The sequence below is a fragment of the Microtus pennsylvanicus genome, chromosome 3 (assembly GCF_037038515.1).
Source record: "Microtus pennsylvanicus isolate mMicPen1 chromosome 3, mMicPen1.hap1, whole genome shotgun sequence".
Taxonomy (NCBI): domain Eukaryota; kingdom Metazoa; phylum Chordata; class Mammalia; order Rodentia; family Cricetidae; genus Microtus; species Microtus pennsylvanicus.
This window is the reverse complement of record NC_134581.1, coordinates 115339789-115354807: the sequence shown is the minus strand read 5'-3', so window position 1 is coordinate 115354807 and position 15019 is coordinate 115339789. Positions and strand designations below refer to the sequence as shown.

The window sequence follows — 15019 nt, the reverse complement described above, 5'->3', positions numbered from 1 at the left end:
GTTATACATATAGTCAGATTAATTAGGTTCTTTAGATACATAGAGATTGTATTCTGCCTAGATAGGTAATCTTCAACCACTTCAAGAATCTGTAGAACATGGCATTTAAATAACTTAGGGTTCTATTGATGTGAGACAGGATTGCTCCTGACAGCACTAATCTATTCCTGAGAGAATGTTGAGCACCAAAGACACTCCACTTGGAGTTTGGTTTCTTTATGGCACAACTGGTATTCGGGCAAGGAACTGTCCATTCCTTGACCACTGAAAAAGTGCATGGTGTCTAGGCTGGATAAGCAGGATACAGGAGAAAAACTGCCAAACCTAGCTAAAACAGAATAAGATGATTCTAAAATTTTCATGCCTCTGAAAATGGTCTGTCAGTTATGCTAGGCCTTAGCCAAAGTTCGTGGCTTCAACATTGCATATGAGATTTTGGATGATTGCTCAGATAGCCAGTTGTCTCTGTCATATACTCCTCACTTTGGAAGGTACTTGATTGCACTTCCTGTCTACTCAAGTAATATTATCTCCCTTCTCAGGCCTTCGATCGGGTTGAAGATTAAATAGTCTTAGTTACCTTCCTCTTATGATTTAGCCAAGCCATTTTCAATGCAAAGCTTAGCCTCTTTAAAATAAAATGTTTATTAAAGATTTAGCATGTGTGCCTTGCTTAGTATTGTTTATGTTGGTTGTAATCCTAATTTTATACTTGATATCTGTTCCTATTGCATATAGTTTTGTTTTGGGTTTGGAATTCTCTTATTTAGACAAAAGGGGGGGTGATGGGAAATCTCTGTTGACCAATGAACTTTAAGGGTTGGGAACAGGTTAGGGCTTGACCTTTTGTGTACCCAGAGAAAAATGAAATGCCCAGCATCCCAGGGTTCACTCTTTCTATGCTTCCTGCACTACACAGCAGAGCTTGAACCTCTCATTCCTGTTTCATGAGTTTGCCCCTCATAATAAAGGAAAATATAATTGGTCTATCTTGTAGTTAGCCTGGTATTTCTCCACACAACATAATTCAACATACCTGTGCTGTCTTTGATCCAGGTTTCAGAAACGGCATTTCTACTCAGGATTTTCAGTTGTTCGTCACTGAGTTGAGAGGATAATAGTGGAATTTTCTTCATCATCCTCCACACAATGTTCTGTTCATGGATTGTTCTGTGAACTGGCCTTAGAAAAGAATAAAAGAGAGATTATAAATTTACAGCGAAAAGAGAGAGAGAGAAGTAAAATAAAAAAACTAACGTATTGGAAGCTTTAAATTTCCAATTCTTTATTTTTATTTAGTATTGTTTCAAAAGAACTATAAGTAAACTACATTTGGCTTTATTAATCAACTTTCAACATCTGCTCTCTTTCTAATATTAAAATGTGCCATGATATTTAAAGTTCAGTAGAAACTTAATTACAATTAAAGACTGCTTTCATTTATTAAAAATAAAGACTTTTTAGGTTTAACCAGATAAGACTTTTTTAATTCCTACTTTTTATATGTGATCCTTAATAGTACTTATGTATTATTAAATTTGGGTAGAATGAAACTTCAATTTAACTCGAAATGATTTAGTGTGCTTAGTATTGCTAACTTGAAGCAATGTGTTATTAACAGAGTGAAGTGGACCAATTTTGAAGCCTAGGTGGAAGGTAAGACAGAAATGTGAAGAACAGTTACAAAAAAACAAGTGCTTTCCTTATCCCACTTAGCAAGAAAGAGTTGAAAATGAAAAATACTTGGCTATAAAAGGTCCATTAAGTCTTCTTGGTTAAATAAAGGTATCTCACCTTACAGCAAAGGCCTAATGAAAAGTTCTGCTTCACATCTTAGTTATTGATCCAGAAGGGCTTCAGGGAAAGCTGAGTATAGTGAAGGTGAGCAAATAAACAGCCTTAAAAGCTGTGTCTGCAGCACAGCCTTGGCTTCGGTTACCAGCAGGTAGATGACACTGGAGGTTTTAGAAACTTTTATACATTTGAGGATTTATAATGCTAAATATCCAGTGTTATGACCTGATACATTTGTAAGTCATTAAGCTTTGAAACCAGAGCATATTTTATAGCAAACGCCTTCAAACAGAACACTTTCTCCAATACTTGTTAGATTTGTTCACTGGGATAAGAGATGAGAGAAAACTTCCCAGATAGTGAAGCCAAAAGGTATTCTTTCCCCAAGAACTTCCTCTTCATTGACAAAAAAAAAATCCAAAATCTAAATTTAAAATTGGTAAGACTATTAGGACAACGGTTTCGATAAATCAACTAATAGAAACAGCATTGTTTTATGACCTAATACTTAGTACCTTCAATGTGATTCCATTTTATTATTTTTTGAGAATAGGCTATCAGTGATAGGTTGTCTTTCCCTGGTCCCACCACTGTGCAGAAGAAAAGTACTTTTGTGTTAGTGGACCAGAAATTCCCAGGCTGGATCTCAATGGAGAGAAGGATGTATAGTCAGGAGACACAATTTTGAGATGTAATCATGAATGAAACCTTTAGTTTTCATTTGGTGAAAAAATGAATATGTGTTAGAAAAAAGGCTATATACAGATAGTTGGAAGCTAGAGAAAGACAAAAATCTTGAAGACACTAGAACTACCAACAAATCAATTCTTGTAACATCTAGAGATCTATTAAGTTTAATTTTCATTTTAACTTTGACCATGTGCCTGAGTTCTAACCAATAAGAATTGAACAGATTTAGAGAAGCATGGCTTGTTAAGTGGTCAAGATTTTAAAGTGTTCTATATGTACATGGAAAGAATGTGTATGTTCACCTAGTGAATATAAAATCATTTAAGTATGTAAGTATGTTCTTACCTATCAAAGGACATGAAGATCTTATAACACAAATAAATAATAGTGACGTATATTATAAATATATTTATAGCACACATATGTGTTTATGCACTATGCTATACCTGTATATATAAATAGAAATAGGATCTCATTTATAGTACTATGCACCAAATAATCTTTCTGAAGATAAAACATAAGTATGACTCTATTTTACAAACTGAAAAGATAGTACAGTACATTATGAAATGATATGCTCTCAGTTTCAAGACCAGAACCCAGGGACAATGACAACTAGCTCTATCTCTCTTTGTTACTGTTTCTATCTGTATCTCTCTCTTTCTCTGTCTCACATACACAGGGATTTTTGTATTTCCTGTGCAAGCACATCTATGTATGGTGTCACAACTATGCAACTACCTTGCTGTGTTTTAAAAACACTGATTTCCTTGTAGTCATCTATCAACTCTGGTTCTTACACTCATTCTCTCCCCTCCTCAGTTATGATCCCTTATCCCTGGGTAACAGGTATGATATAGATACCACATTTATGGCTAAATACTCCACAATCTGTTATTCTCTGCACTGTGCCCAGTGCAGGTCTCTATGTTAATTGTCTTCTGCTGCAAAAAGGAAGATTCTCTAATGAATGTTGAGAAATATGGGACGTACCAAAATTTACAAGACAGGAAGAAGTCCTAAGAGAAAAGTTTACAGCACAAAATACCTACATCAAGAAACCTGACAAAGTCTATACTAGTAACCTAATAATGCACCTGAAAGCTTTGGGAAAAAAAAACCAGAAACACACAACAGCACAAAAGAATAAATAAACAGGAAGAGATCATCAAAAACATTGTGAAATTAAAGACATAGAAACACGTTAATTAATTAAATGAAGACTTGATTCTTTGGAAATGTTGGTAAGATTAGACAAATTAAACAAAAGAAAGATAATGTAAATTAATAAATTAAGAGGGTAAAATGGCTAGACAATTAAGAACAGTGGCTGCTCTTCTAGAAGGCCCAATACCCAAGTGACATCTCACAATCATTTTATCTCCTATTCCAGGAGATCTGAACACTCTTCCAGCTCCATGGGCACCAAGAACACATGTGGCAAACACACATACATGCAGACAAAACACACATATATGAAAGAAAAATAAAGATTAATATATATTTAAATTTTTAAAAATCAAAAATGAAAAGGGAAATACTACTGCAGATACTGACAAATTTCAGAAAATCATAAGGGCATATTTTAAAAGTCTATATTCAACTAAACTAAAAATTGGGGTAGTATTTCTAAGATTTTCAAGTTTTATTTTTACTTTCAACAATATTTCCTAGGTTTTACTGTTTAGATTTTACATTTTTTTCTTAAATTTCTTCTGAGTACTTTATGCTTTATAGGCTGTTTAAAATAGTCTGTCTTTGAAGGTGTTCATTGCTAGTGTACAGATTGTATAATCATGTCCTACACTTTGTTGAGTCTGCTTATTATCTAAATTGATTCACTGGATTGCTTAGGATTTTCTCTACCAAAGATACAATTTGTAAATAGAGACAATTTTCATTTTCCTTCCTGGTGAATTTCTATTTCTTTCTCCCAATCCATGCTCCTTGATTGGACGTCTATTATAATGCAGAACAAGAGAGCCAGAATAGATATTCTCATCTTTTCCAAGTTTTAGGGAAGAAAAAAACAACAACTAAAAAGTAAGTAAATAAGCAAAAAAAAATTTCCTTGCAAGTTTTTTTCTGTCCAAGCATTTCTGAGGCTCATTAAGAGTCACAGAAGAAAGCTATCCTTCTTCTGTCTCTTTAATATCTCATAAGGCAACATCATCTGAATTTACCTCTCATGGTTAAGTTGACATCCTCCCTTTGTACTCTAGTCCTCCATATCCACAGCTATGCACACACATGACCTAAATTTTATAGAACTTTACAAGTCTGTTGACTTCACACTCAGCTAATACTTCATACATCTTGCTCATGAGACTTACTACCTTAGAAAACATTTCTGATGCATAGAAAATTGATTATGGTTCCTTTAAGATTCCTAAATTATAGCACTATTTTGCTTATATTTTTCTCAGATGTATAAAGGAGATGAGGCTTTTGCATTTTTTTCTAAATCTGATTTAATCTTTCTAATAACTTAATCTACTAGTATGAAGAATAAATCAAAAACAAAACTCCTTCCACTATCTATTAATAATAACGCACCGTCTAACACAAATAGTGCCTGTCCTATATAAATGTTAAAGATTCACAAAATTTAGCTTCCTGTATTAGCTGATTGATATAGACTGCCCAGCTTTTCAGTAAAGGGCAAAAATTGATTTTTTAAAAAATTTAACAAAAATGGGGAAAACATTAAAAATAAGTCTATGAGAAGTTAAAATTAAATAAAAGTAATGTAGTATTTTATGGGTTGATGATAAATTATTCAGGTTTTAGTCATTTGGTAGTTTGCTGTGCTATTTTACTCTTTTAAAAATATATTTGTAGGCAGAAGGTGCTTGTTCCTTTCCCAGCAGCCCAAGCCTGAATAATCACACAGAAACTATATTAATTACAACACTGTTTGACCTATTAGCTCAGGCTTCTTTTTAACTAACCCTTACATCTTAAATTAATCCATTTCTATTAATCTGTGTATTGCCATTATGTTGTGGCTTACTGGTAAGGGTCTAGTGGGCATATTTCTCCTTCAGCAGCTATGTGTTATCTCCTTGACTCCACCTACTCTCTCTCTATATATATGTGTGTGTGTGTGTGTGTGTGTGTGTCTGTGTGTCTGTGTGTGTGTGTGTATTTGTTCAGATTTCCCACCTGGCTTTGTTCTCCTAAGACACTGAATGGAACAGGTTTAGTCATTAACTAATGATAATAATACATATTCACAGCATACAGAGGGGAATTCCACATTATTTCCCCTTTTATTTCTAAATGAAAAGGAAGGCTTTAACTTTAACATAGTAAAATTACAGATAGCAAAACAGTTATCAAGCAAAGAATTATACTTATAATACTTAGTCTATTTGTCCTGGAAATTTTCATATCTTTTATTATAACTAAGAAAAACTGTAACTAAAACTATCTGTCTTCAACTCCACCAAAGAACTAAGAAGTTTATAATATTACCTAAGTAAACTGGAAGTGCTTTGTGAGCAACTTTCAAAACTCTAGAATTGACAGAGACATCTTTCTGCCTGGATGGTCACCCCCAAAATCAAATGTCTTTCTGTAATCAAAAAATCGGAAAAAAATCACTATAATATGCATAATCCAGACTCTCTTTGTATTTTCCATTTTTACATGCCTTATATATTTCTATTTTATTTCTTTACTATATGACTGTAGTATTTCTTTAAAGGTTTTGTTTAATTTTATAAAACCATTTATTTCATTTTATAACTGTCTATATTCTTTTTCTTCTTTTTCCCAAGCCTGTTTTTTTTTATTTTTTGAATACAAGCTATCTTTTTAAATTTTACATAATGATCCCAGTTCCTATTCCCTCCCTTCCTCTTATACACTCCACCTCACCCCTACCTCACCCCATCTCAAATTAACCCACTTCTATTACTCTGTGTATTGCCATGAGAATGTGGCTTACTGGTAAGGGTCTGGAGGATGTCTTTCTTCTTCATGGATTATATGGTATCAGCTTTCCTCTGCCTGCTCTCTCTGTGTAGTAATATGAGTGGCGGGGCTGCGTCCCCAGCACCCCGGCCCCCTGGCTAGCTTATACCCCAAATAATTACACGGACACTGTATTCTTTTAAACACTGCTTGGCCCATTAACTCTAGCCCTTACAGGCTAATTCGCACATCCTGATCAACCCATCTCTAATAATCTGAGTAGCATCAGTCTTACTGGGAAGATTCTAGCCTACATCCATGCTGGGTCAGAGTTCATTGCATCTGCCTCAGAAAGCAGAGCTCTCGCGTCCACCCAGGAGAGGGGAGCATGGCGTCTTTCTCCAGAGAGCAGAGCTGTCGAGTCTGAGCTTACTTCCTCTTCCTCCCAGCATTCTGTTCTGTTTACTCCACCCACCTATGTTTTAACCTATGAGGGCCAAGCAGTTTGTTTATTGCTTAATCAATGAAATCAACAGATTGATATATGACACTCCCACATCACTTCCCCTTTTTCTGTTTAAACAAAAAAAGGAAGGCTTTAACTTTAACATTGCAAAATTACATATAACAAAACAGTTATCAAGCAAAATTACAGTTATAATATTTATATCTATTTTATCTTTTATCATAACAATGGAAAACTATAACTATCTATCTATTCTTCAACTCCACCAAAGACTCCAGAAGAATACAATATTACCTAAGCAAACAAAAAGTAAGCAATTTTCAAACCTCTAGAAATGACAGAGACATCTCGCTGCCTGGACAGTCATGCAAAGTTTCTCTGTACCGTTGGGGCATCCATCTTTCGCCTACAGGCCCATAGTATCCAGCAGACATTTCCATGAAGCAGGAAAATTCAAAGTCAGTTCAGTCACTATCTGTTGTGTCCTGCAGAATGTCTTGCAGACTCCTTCATGAATCAGGAACCCCGAAAGATCATCTCACCTTTAGGCAAGTTCAGTAGTCCTCTCTCTGCGGGTTCTCTGTGTCCAGTTTATGCAATAGTCCAGGCAAGAGCAGTTTCTTGCCCAAATGGCTATCAAACTCCATAAGAATACTCTTCGATGCCCATCTTCCTCTTGAAGTAGATTGGTGCTGCCAGGAGCAGAGTGTCTCATTGTCATCAAAAACCCTAAGTTATTAAAATATTTTAAATGCCATATTCTATAATCTTTGAAAAATATGAAGAATGCCTATCTAAAATATATCTATGTACATCTAGAATATCTTAACTAACATGACTACAAGCTTGACTATTATGATTATCTATTAACAACCTATATACATTACATTTTTACATAACCAAAACAATCACAATACCTTAATCAATATCAGAAATATATATACATATAACAAAATTGACCTTAAATTTATATCACTAAAGCAAAATCCATATCAATGCAAATTATTCATACCTATATCATATCCCCCCTTAAATGTAAAAGAAGATTAATAAACAATATTAGGGAACATGGGCACAGTTTTTTCTCTCCAAATTGCTTCCTGCTGAATGGGGGCATTGTTAATTAGGTGTTTCATGGTATAACCTGTGTGCTAGTTTCATCTCCGTCGGCAGTTGAATGAAGTAATTTTTTGAGGGTGTTCACAGCAACCTTTCAAGAGGAAGTGGTCTATCATACCACATTGGGATGGAAGCAATCCACAGACACTCACCCTCTAGGAAAAAAAAATAAGAAACTCCTTTCCAAAGCATCATGTCCTTAGATCCAAATTTCAAAATCAAGGCATTTTCAAAATATCTATGTTGGATTAGTTCAGCAGCATTTATAAACAAATATCTTTTAGCAGCTGTTGCTCTTTTCTCAGCATTCAAACAATTCAAACAGAGCATAATAGCATACAGTATCAAAATTCTCTGTTTATTTTCCATCTTTGTATGGCTTTATTTTAACTCTATTTTGTTTATTTTTACTTTTATTTTTTTGCTTTTTGAGACAGGTTCTCTGTATCTTTGACCTGGAATAACTCTGTAGACCAGGCTGTCCTTGAACTCTCAGAGATCCGCCTGTCTCTGCCTCCCAGGATTTGGGATTAAAGGTGTACTACTACACCTTGAACTCACAGAGATCTGTTTGTCTCTGCCTTCTAGGCACTGGGATTAAAGGTGTGTGCTACCACACCTTGAAGTCACAGAGGTCAGTCTCCCTCTGCGTCCCAAGTGTTGGGATTAAAGTTGTGTGCTACCACACCCAACAACTCTCTCTTTTTTTATTGTTTTTTACTTTAAGAACTTCAACTTTTAGCCTGCATATATTTTTAACACATTTAACATTTTAACATGTTTAACATTTTAAACATTTTCTTTGTCTTTGATGCTCTCTTTACTGTATCTCTCTCTGTTTTTTTGACCACATGAGTCTTTAATTTACCAAGCAATCTCAGTAGGACTAAAGCCATGGCTTTGCCGGCTAGATGTAGCCCATTTCTTAGCTTTCCAGCCTCATGGCTGAGGTACTGGCTGTAGCCACATTCAGTGCGACAAGTCTACAGTGTTTTAATGCCCCTGCCAGCAAGCGAGCTTCAGCAGCCTGTGCTTGCAAACCGCACGAACAGCCGGCGTAAAAGAGTCAGAGTTTACCCTGGCAGGACAGCCTAGAAAGCTGGCATTTTTAAATGGCACAGCTTTTTTCCTGCTACAGCTGAAAACCGAAAAGCATGCATTCAGCTTTTCATCAACACTGTTTAAGTGTTTTGTGGCAGGACCTCTTAAAAGAGCTGCAAGCTTTGAAGCTAAAGCTGAGTCAGGAAGCCTCTCTTAGATGAGAGCACTTGCTTGCCTCTAGCAAGCAGAGTAGACCCGAGAAATTGTTGCCCCACGTTGGGCGCCATCTCTCAATATCTCTGTTCAGATTTCCTGCCTGGCTTTGCTGTGCTAAGCCATTGGCTGAAACAGCTTTATTCATTAACCAATGGCAATAAAGCATATTCACAGCATACAGAGGGGAAGCCCACATCATATCTTTGTACTGTTTATGATGGATATATTTTAATTACATTTTAGTTCGTCATAATCAGGTCTGACCCAACAAATTCTGCAGCATCATCACCCTAACTCTAGCTCCGCTTACCCCTACTTACTGACACTGTTGAAGTCACTGTTATGAAGACTTGTTTTAGTCGCCCAGTGTCTAGCAACCCTGACTTTGCAGTAGTTCTTCCTGAGATAAAATTTTTGCCTGTCATTTATTTTCTTTTTTGTCATGGATAAGTTATTTGTGTATGCAATATTACCACCTTAAAAAGTAATTGAATTATGAAGTATAAGTCCTTCTAGCTTCTTATTTTTATATAGTATGAAGACAAAGGTATAAAACTATTGCATTCAATTTTAAAATAGAATATGAGTTATAAGAGAAGTCTGCATTATATTCTTGAAAGCTATAGTAAGCTACATAATATCCCATTCACAAAATGTAATACTTTAAGTATTTTATTATAATTTATAGTTTTATTTATATTTTTAACATGGTATCAAGCGTTTCTTTCTACATATAATATTTTGGCTAAAACATATATGAAAATTATATGCCTTTTCTCTTCCCATTTTATGAGTTATCTCTAGATTCTGCAATTTTTTTTTGGTGTGATGTGTCCCTCTCCCCTGCCTCTCTAGATGAGTCCAAATGACTGTTCCCAAGCACAACCTTTTGTTACACCTAAAATCAAACCTCTGTCTTGCCAATGTCAGGTTGGCTACTCTCTTGTGACTCTGTTAAGATAAGACTCAATATCAGTTAGACCATGACCACACCTGGCCTGAATTCTGTAGTTTTGATTTCCAAATTCTTATCAATTTAATACTTTCACTGGAGGAAAATGCAAGCTGCTGTCTGAAGTGCCCTATATCCATGTCTTCTCTGCCTTCGGGACACAGCTCTCTGTCCATCAAACCTGCACAGCATACTAGATTTTACTGCTCCAAAAGCCTCTGTGCAAAGAATCCTCTAGAACATCCCAACCTACTGACCCACCTGCCCTGTTTCCACCAATCCCTTTATGCCCATTAACATCCTAGAACTGATACTCTTGAGTCTTATTCACCCACCTTCCTCCATTTACAATTCCCTTCATCTCTCCCAACTCAAATCCTCTCTTCTTAACTCCTACCACCCTCCTTCACTCCTCCTCATTTATTCCTTTAAGGACTCTATCTCCCAATCTCTTCTCTCCAGTCATACCCTACAGCATCCTCATTTACCTCTCCTCCTATTCACTCCTGTTCTCACAGCCATGCTTCTCATGAGAGAGGATTGTGTAGAGAATGGCCTCTGAGGGAAGGCAGTTCAGCCTCAGAGTTGGAGATTTCAGAGTAGAGGACTGGGTATTCAAGTCATTACCTATAAGAAGTAGGGACTAAGGGATGCTGGGAGAACCAGGAGGCCAGGTCCATCTTTGATGTACTAAATGGGCAACCCAAGTCCTTTATCCCAGGGTTTGAAACCTAACAATTTCATCCAGGATGTAGCTAAATATAGCAATTTAGATGTAATCACTCCATTTCTCCATTTCTCCAAGTCCAGTTTATTAGCTAACGCTGCCCTTACATCAGTCCCAAACTCAGGCAATTAGAAAAGGGGGATAACTCAGAAAAGTAGGCAAGCCAGTGCCATAGTGGCCCCTGAAAGTGGAAGTAAGCATCTACATGAAGAAGGGACATATGGAAGGAAAATTACATTATTTCATTTAAGGGAAAACACTGCCCCCATCTCTTCTTAGGCAGCTGGCAAAACTGGGTTTTCACCTAGAACTAGAAATACCTTTACCTTTTCATATGTTAACTTAAATTCCAATGAATGACTAATGTTTACATTTCCATTGTTACCAAAGAAACAGAAAGAGATTCCATAGCTTCCATAACCTGAGCTACTGTAACAAGACCAGGCTTAAGGAAATAACTTAAATCCCCAGGAATCAAAGGTAAATGAAGAGAATCATCTCCTGTACATCATCTTTCACACATACATACATACACACACACACACACACACACACACACACACACACACACACAAAATCACAGTAAATAAATGTCATAAAAACTAAAAAACAAAACAAAAAATGTGGTTGTCTCTCAAAATGACATTTTTCACCAAGGATCCCCTTTTTATCCTCACATACTTTTAAGTAATTGACTTTAAAATTCTTGCTAGGATGTAATATTCACTTGAACTTTTTCCTGAATCACTAGTCATTAATAAGCACATCACTTTCTCTCTGACTCTCTTTTGAATTTCCTCATCAGTCAAGGATGAATGAACAGAATAACAATTGATTTTATTTGATCATCCAAATTCACAGGACAAATGCTGAACACTGTCTGCTTCTCCAGAAATGTAGTTTGGTCATTTACAGACTAGAGACATGGGGTGCAGCATGACTGCTCCCTCATTGCCAATCTCTACAAAGATAAAAGTTGCAGAAATGAAGACATTGACTTTAACTCTCTTTTTAGTCTTTTAAAAATCAAACTCTACTTTTAATATTTAAAAGTAGACTGCTGTGTGTGGAGCAAATATCCCAAGTGAATAAATACGTAATGAGCAGATCAAGTTCTGAGTGAGTATGTATTATTGACAAGAACAAATGTCCTGGACCTCAGGAAGTGGCAAAATTATCAATCCACTGGGCCAGGCTCAGGGAATTAGCAGAGTGTTCCTTTAGTCAGCTGTAGATGTTGACAGACTGTAGGGAAGCAAGAGGTACAGCTTCCTCCTCAATCCTGACAGTCCCCCTATAGAGAACTACTACTAAGACTTACTGAGCCAAACTCCTCCTCCTGGTATTATAATGAGCTGAGGTTCTGAGCCATTGCAGAGGAAGCACCCTCCATTAGCGTAAGTACATGTGTTTGTTGTTTCTTCAGTGTCTGCAATTTCTTCATTGCCACATTGCCCTAGACACTTTTACTGGACCTTTCCTTATTGTGCATGATAAAATTCTAATGTGCTATGGGAAATGCTCTTGAAAGATTTGTCACTAATGTTGGTTTAATAATATACTGATTGACCAGTAGTCAGGTGGCAGAAAGTATAGGTGGGGCAACCAGATTAAAAGTATTCTGGGAAAAGAAAAGGCTCAGCCTGCAGTCATCACCCAGATGCAGAGGAAGTAAGATGAGAATGCCTCACTGATAAAAGGTACCAAGCCACATGGCTAATATAAGCAAGAATTATGGGTTAATTTAAGTTGTAAAATCTAGATAATAAGGAGCTTGAGCTAATAGGCCAACCTGTTTATAATTATTGTAGGACTTGATCTGTTTTTTTTATGGGACTGAAAAGCTAAACTGCTAGGGCAAACAGAAACCTTTGTCTACAGAAACTACACTAGTACTTCTAAGATGTCTTCCTTTGTTGGCTGGAAAGGTTGTCTGAGTTTTTTTGTTTGTTTGTTTGTTTTGCTTTTTTATTTTCTTGTGGAATAAAAATAATTTAAAACCCAAGCTCTTGTAGAATCCCAGTTGAAAAAATAATAAGATTGTGTGTTTTCTAAATTTCTACATTGTTGATCCCTGAACAAGTTACAAATAATTTCTCTACATGTTTGTAGTTCCAAAACAAAACTTGCAAATTTTGAGACTCCTTTTCACACACTAAAGAGCAGTCACAAGAATCTTTTACAAATATAGGCTATAATGTCAGAGTGTTTTACAACAGCAATGTCAAGAAATGTACAAGGGAGTTAAAACACACTTTAAATTCACCCATCACCTTACTTCCAGATTATTCCTAACTACAATAAACAATATAAACATGTATCACTGTATATTATATAATATGTCCTTTATATAGTTTATAATTGACATGTAGTAAAGGTTTTCTACTTTCTTTGATATTTAGAAATTTGAAAAAGCTTTTTTTCCAAGATACAAAGCTTATTGTATGGATTTCTTAGAGAGAGAAACTGACAGGTTATTTCGATAAGAATCATATTTTTCTTATGTAATCATACTATCATTTAAATTGAAGACATGTCATGTCAAATTTAAAACATAAGAAGTAGTTTCTACTTATATTTATGGTTTGTTGGTCAAAAAAAAGAAAAGAGCAGACCCTCAACCTTAGTCCAAGCTTTCATGCATTTTCAGTATGTTTGTGCAATGAATAAGTTTCAAAGTCTATTCTAAATATTAGCATACAACAAAGAGAACAAAAAATACAGCCCTTGTACCTCAATTTAAAATTCAGAGAAAATGCCAAACATTAAGCACAATGTATATAATTAACGTGTTACAAAGCACAAAACTTCATGTGTCATGAAAGTAATAAAAAAATAAAATCTATGTGGAGTTAGAGTTACATACTCAAGAAACATACTAAGAAGAAAGCCCAATTTGGTTGGATTGAAGGGAACAATTAAAAGTTGGATATAAAAGAACCTAAAGTAATATGGGAAGCAAAATCTTTTTTATTAATTTTTTATTGTTTATATTGAGCTATATGTTTTTCTCCACGTCCCTCCCTTCCTCTCCTTTCCCCTTCCACCCTCTCCCAAGTTCCTCACACTCCCAGTTTACTTAGGAAATCTTATCTTTTTCTACTTCAAATGAAGATTTAATCCATGTATGTCCCACTTAGAGTCCCCTTTGTTGTCTAGGTTTTCTGGGATTGTGAATTGTAGGCTGGTTTTTCTTTGTTTTATGTATAAAAACCACTTGTGAGTAAGTACATATTATATTTGTCTGACTGGGTCTGGGTTACCTCACTTAATATGATGTTTTCTAGATCCATCCATTTACCCACAAATTTCAAGATGTCATTATTGTTTTCTTTTATGTAGTGCTCCATTGTATAAATGTATCACATCATCTTTATTCATCCTTCAATTGAGGAGCATTTAGGTTGTTTCCAAGTTTTGACTGTGACAAATAATGCTGCTATAAACATAGTTGAGCACATGTATTTTGGTATAATTAAGCATCCTTTGAGTATGTACCCAAAGTGGTATTACTGGATCTTGAGGAAGTTTGTTTCTAAATATTCTGAGAAATCATCATAGTGATTTCCAAAGTGGCTGTAGCAGTTTTACAATGTCACAAGCAATGGAGGAATGTTCCCTTTACCCCACATCCTCCCTAGCATAAGCTGTCATCAGTGTTTGCGATCTTGGCCATTAAGACACGTGTAAGATAGAATCTGAGTTGCTTCGATTCACATTTATCTGATGACTAAGGATGTTGAGTATTTCCTTAAGTGCCTTCAATCATTTGAGATTTATCTGTTGAGAGTTCTCTGTTTAGATGTGTACCCTTTTTTATTGAATTATTCGTTTTTTTATGACCAATTTATTGAGTTTGTTGTATATTTTAGAGACCAGTCCTCTGTCCAAGGTGGGCTTAGTAAAGATCTTTTCCCATTCTATAGGCTGCCATTTTGTCTTGTTAACCATGTCCTTTGCTTTACAGAAGCTTCTCAGTTTCAGGAGTCCCATTTATTAATGTTCCCAGTGTCTTGAGCCTCAAATGCTTTATTGAATAGATATGGAGAGAGTGGACAACCTTTTCTTGTTCCTGATATCAGTGGAATTGCTTTGA

At 35.6% G+C, this 15019-nt stretch overlaps 1 protein-coding gene across 2 annotated transcripts in view; it reads right to left on the bottom strand.

Annotated features, from left to right (window-relative positions):
* Cnbd1 (cyclic nucleotide binding domain containing 1) overlaps nt 1-15019 on the bottom strand; it is a 249320-nt gene that overhangs the window by 100069 nt on the left and 134232 nt on the right. For both annotated transcript variants that reach the window (XM_075968028.1, XM_075968029.1), the window contains exon 5: nt 1037-1182. In XM_075968028.1, the coding sequence (XP_075824143.1) occupies nt 1037-1182 (146 nt within the window). The remainder of the gene's footprint in view (nt 1-1036; nt 1183-15019) is intronic.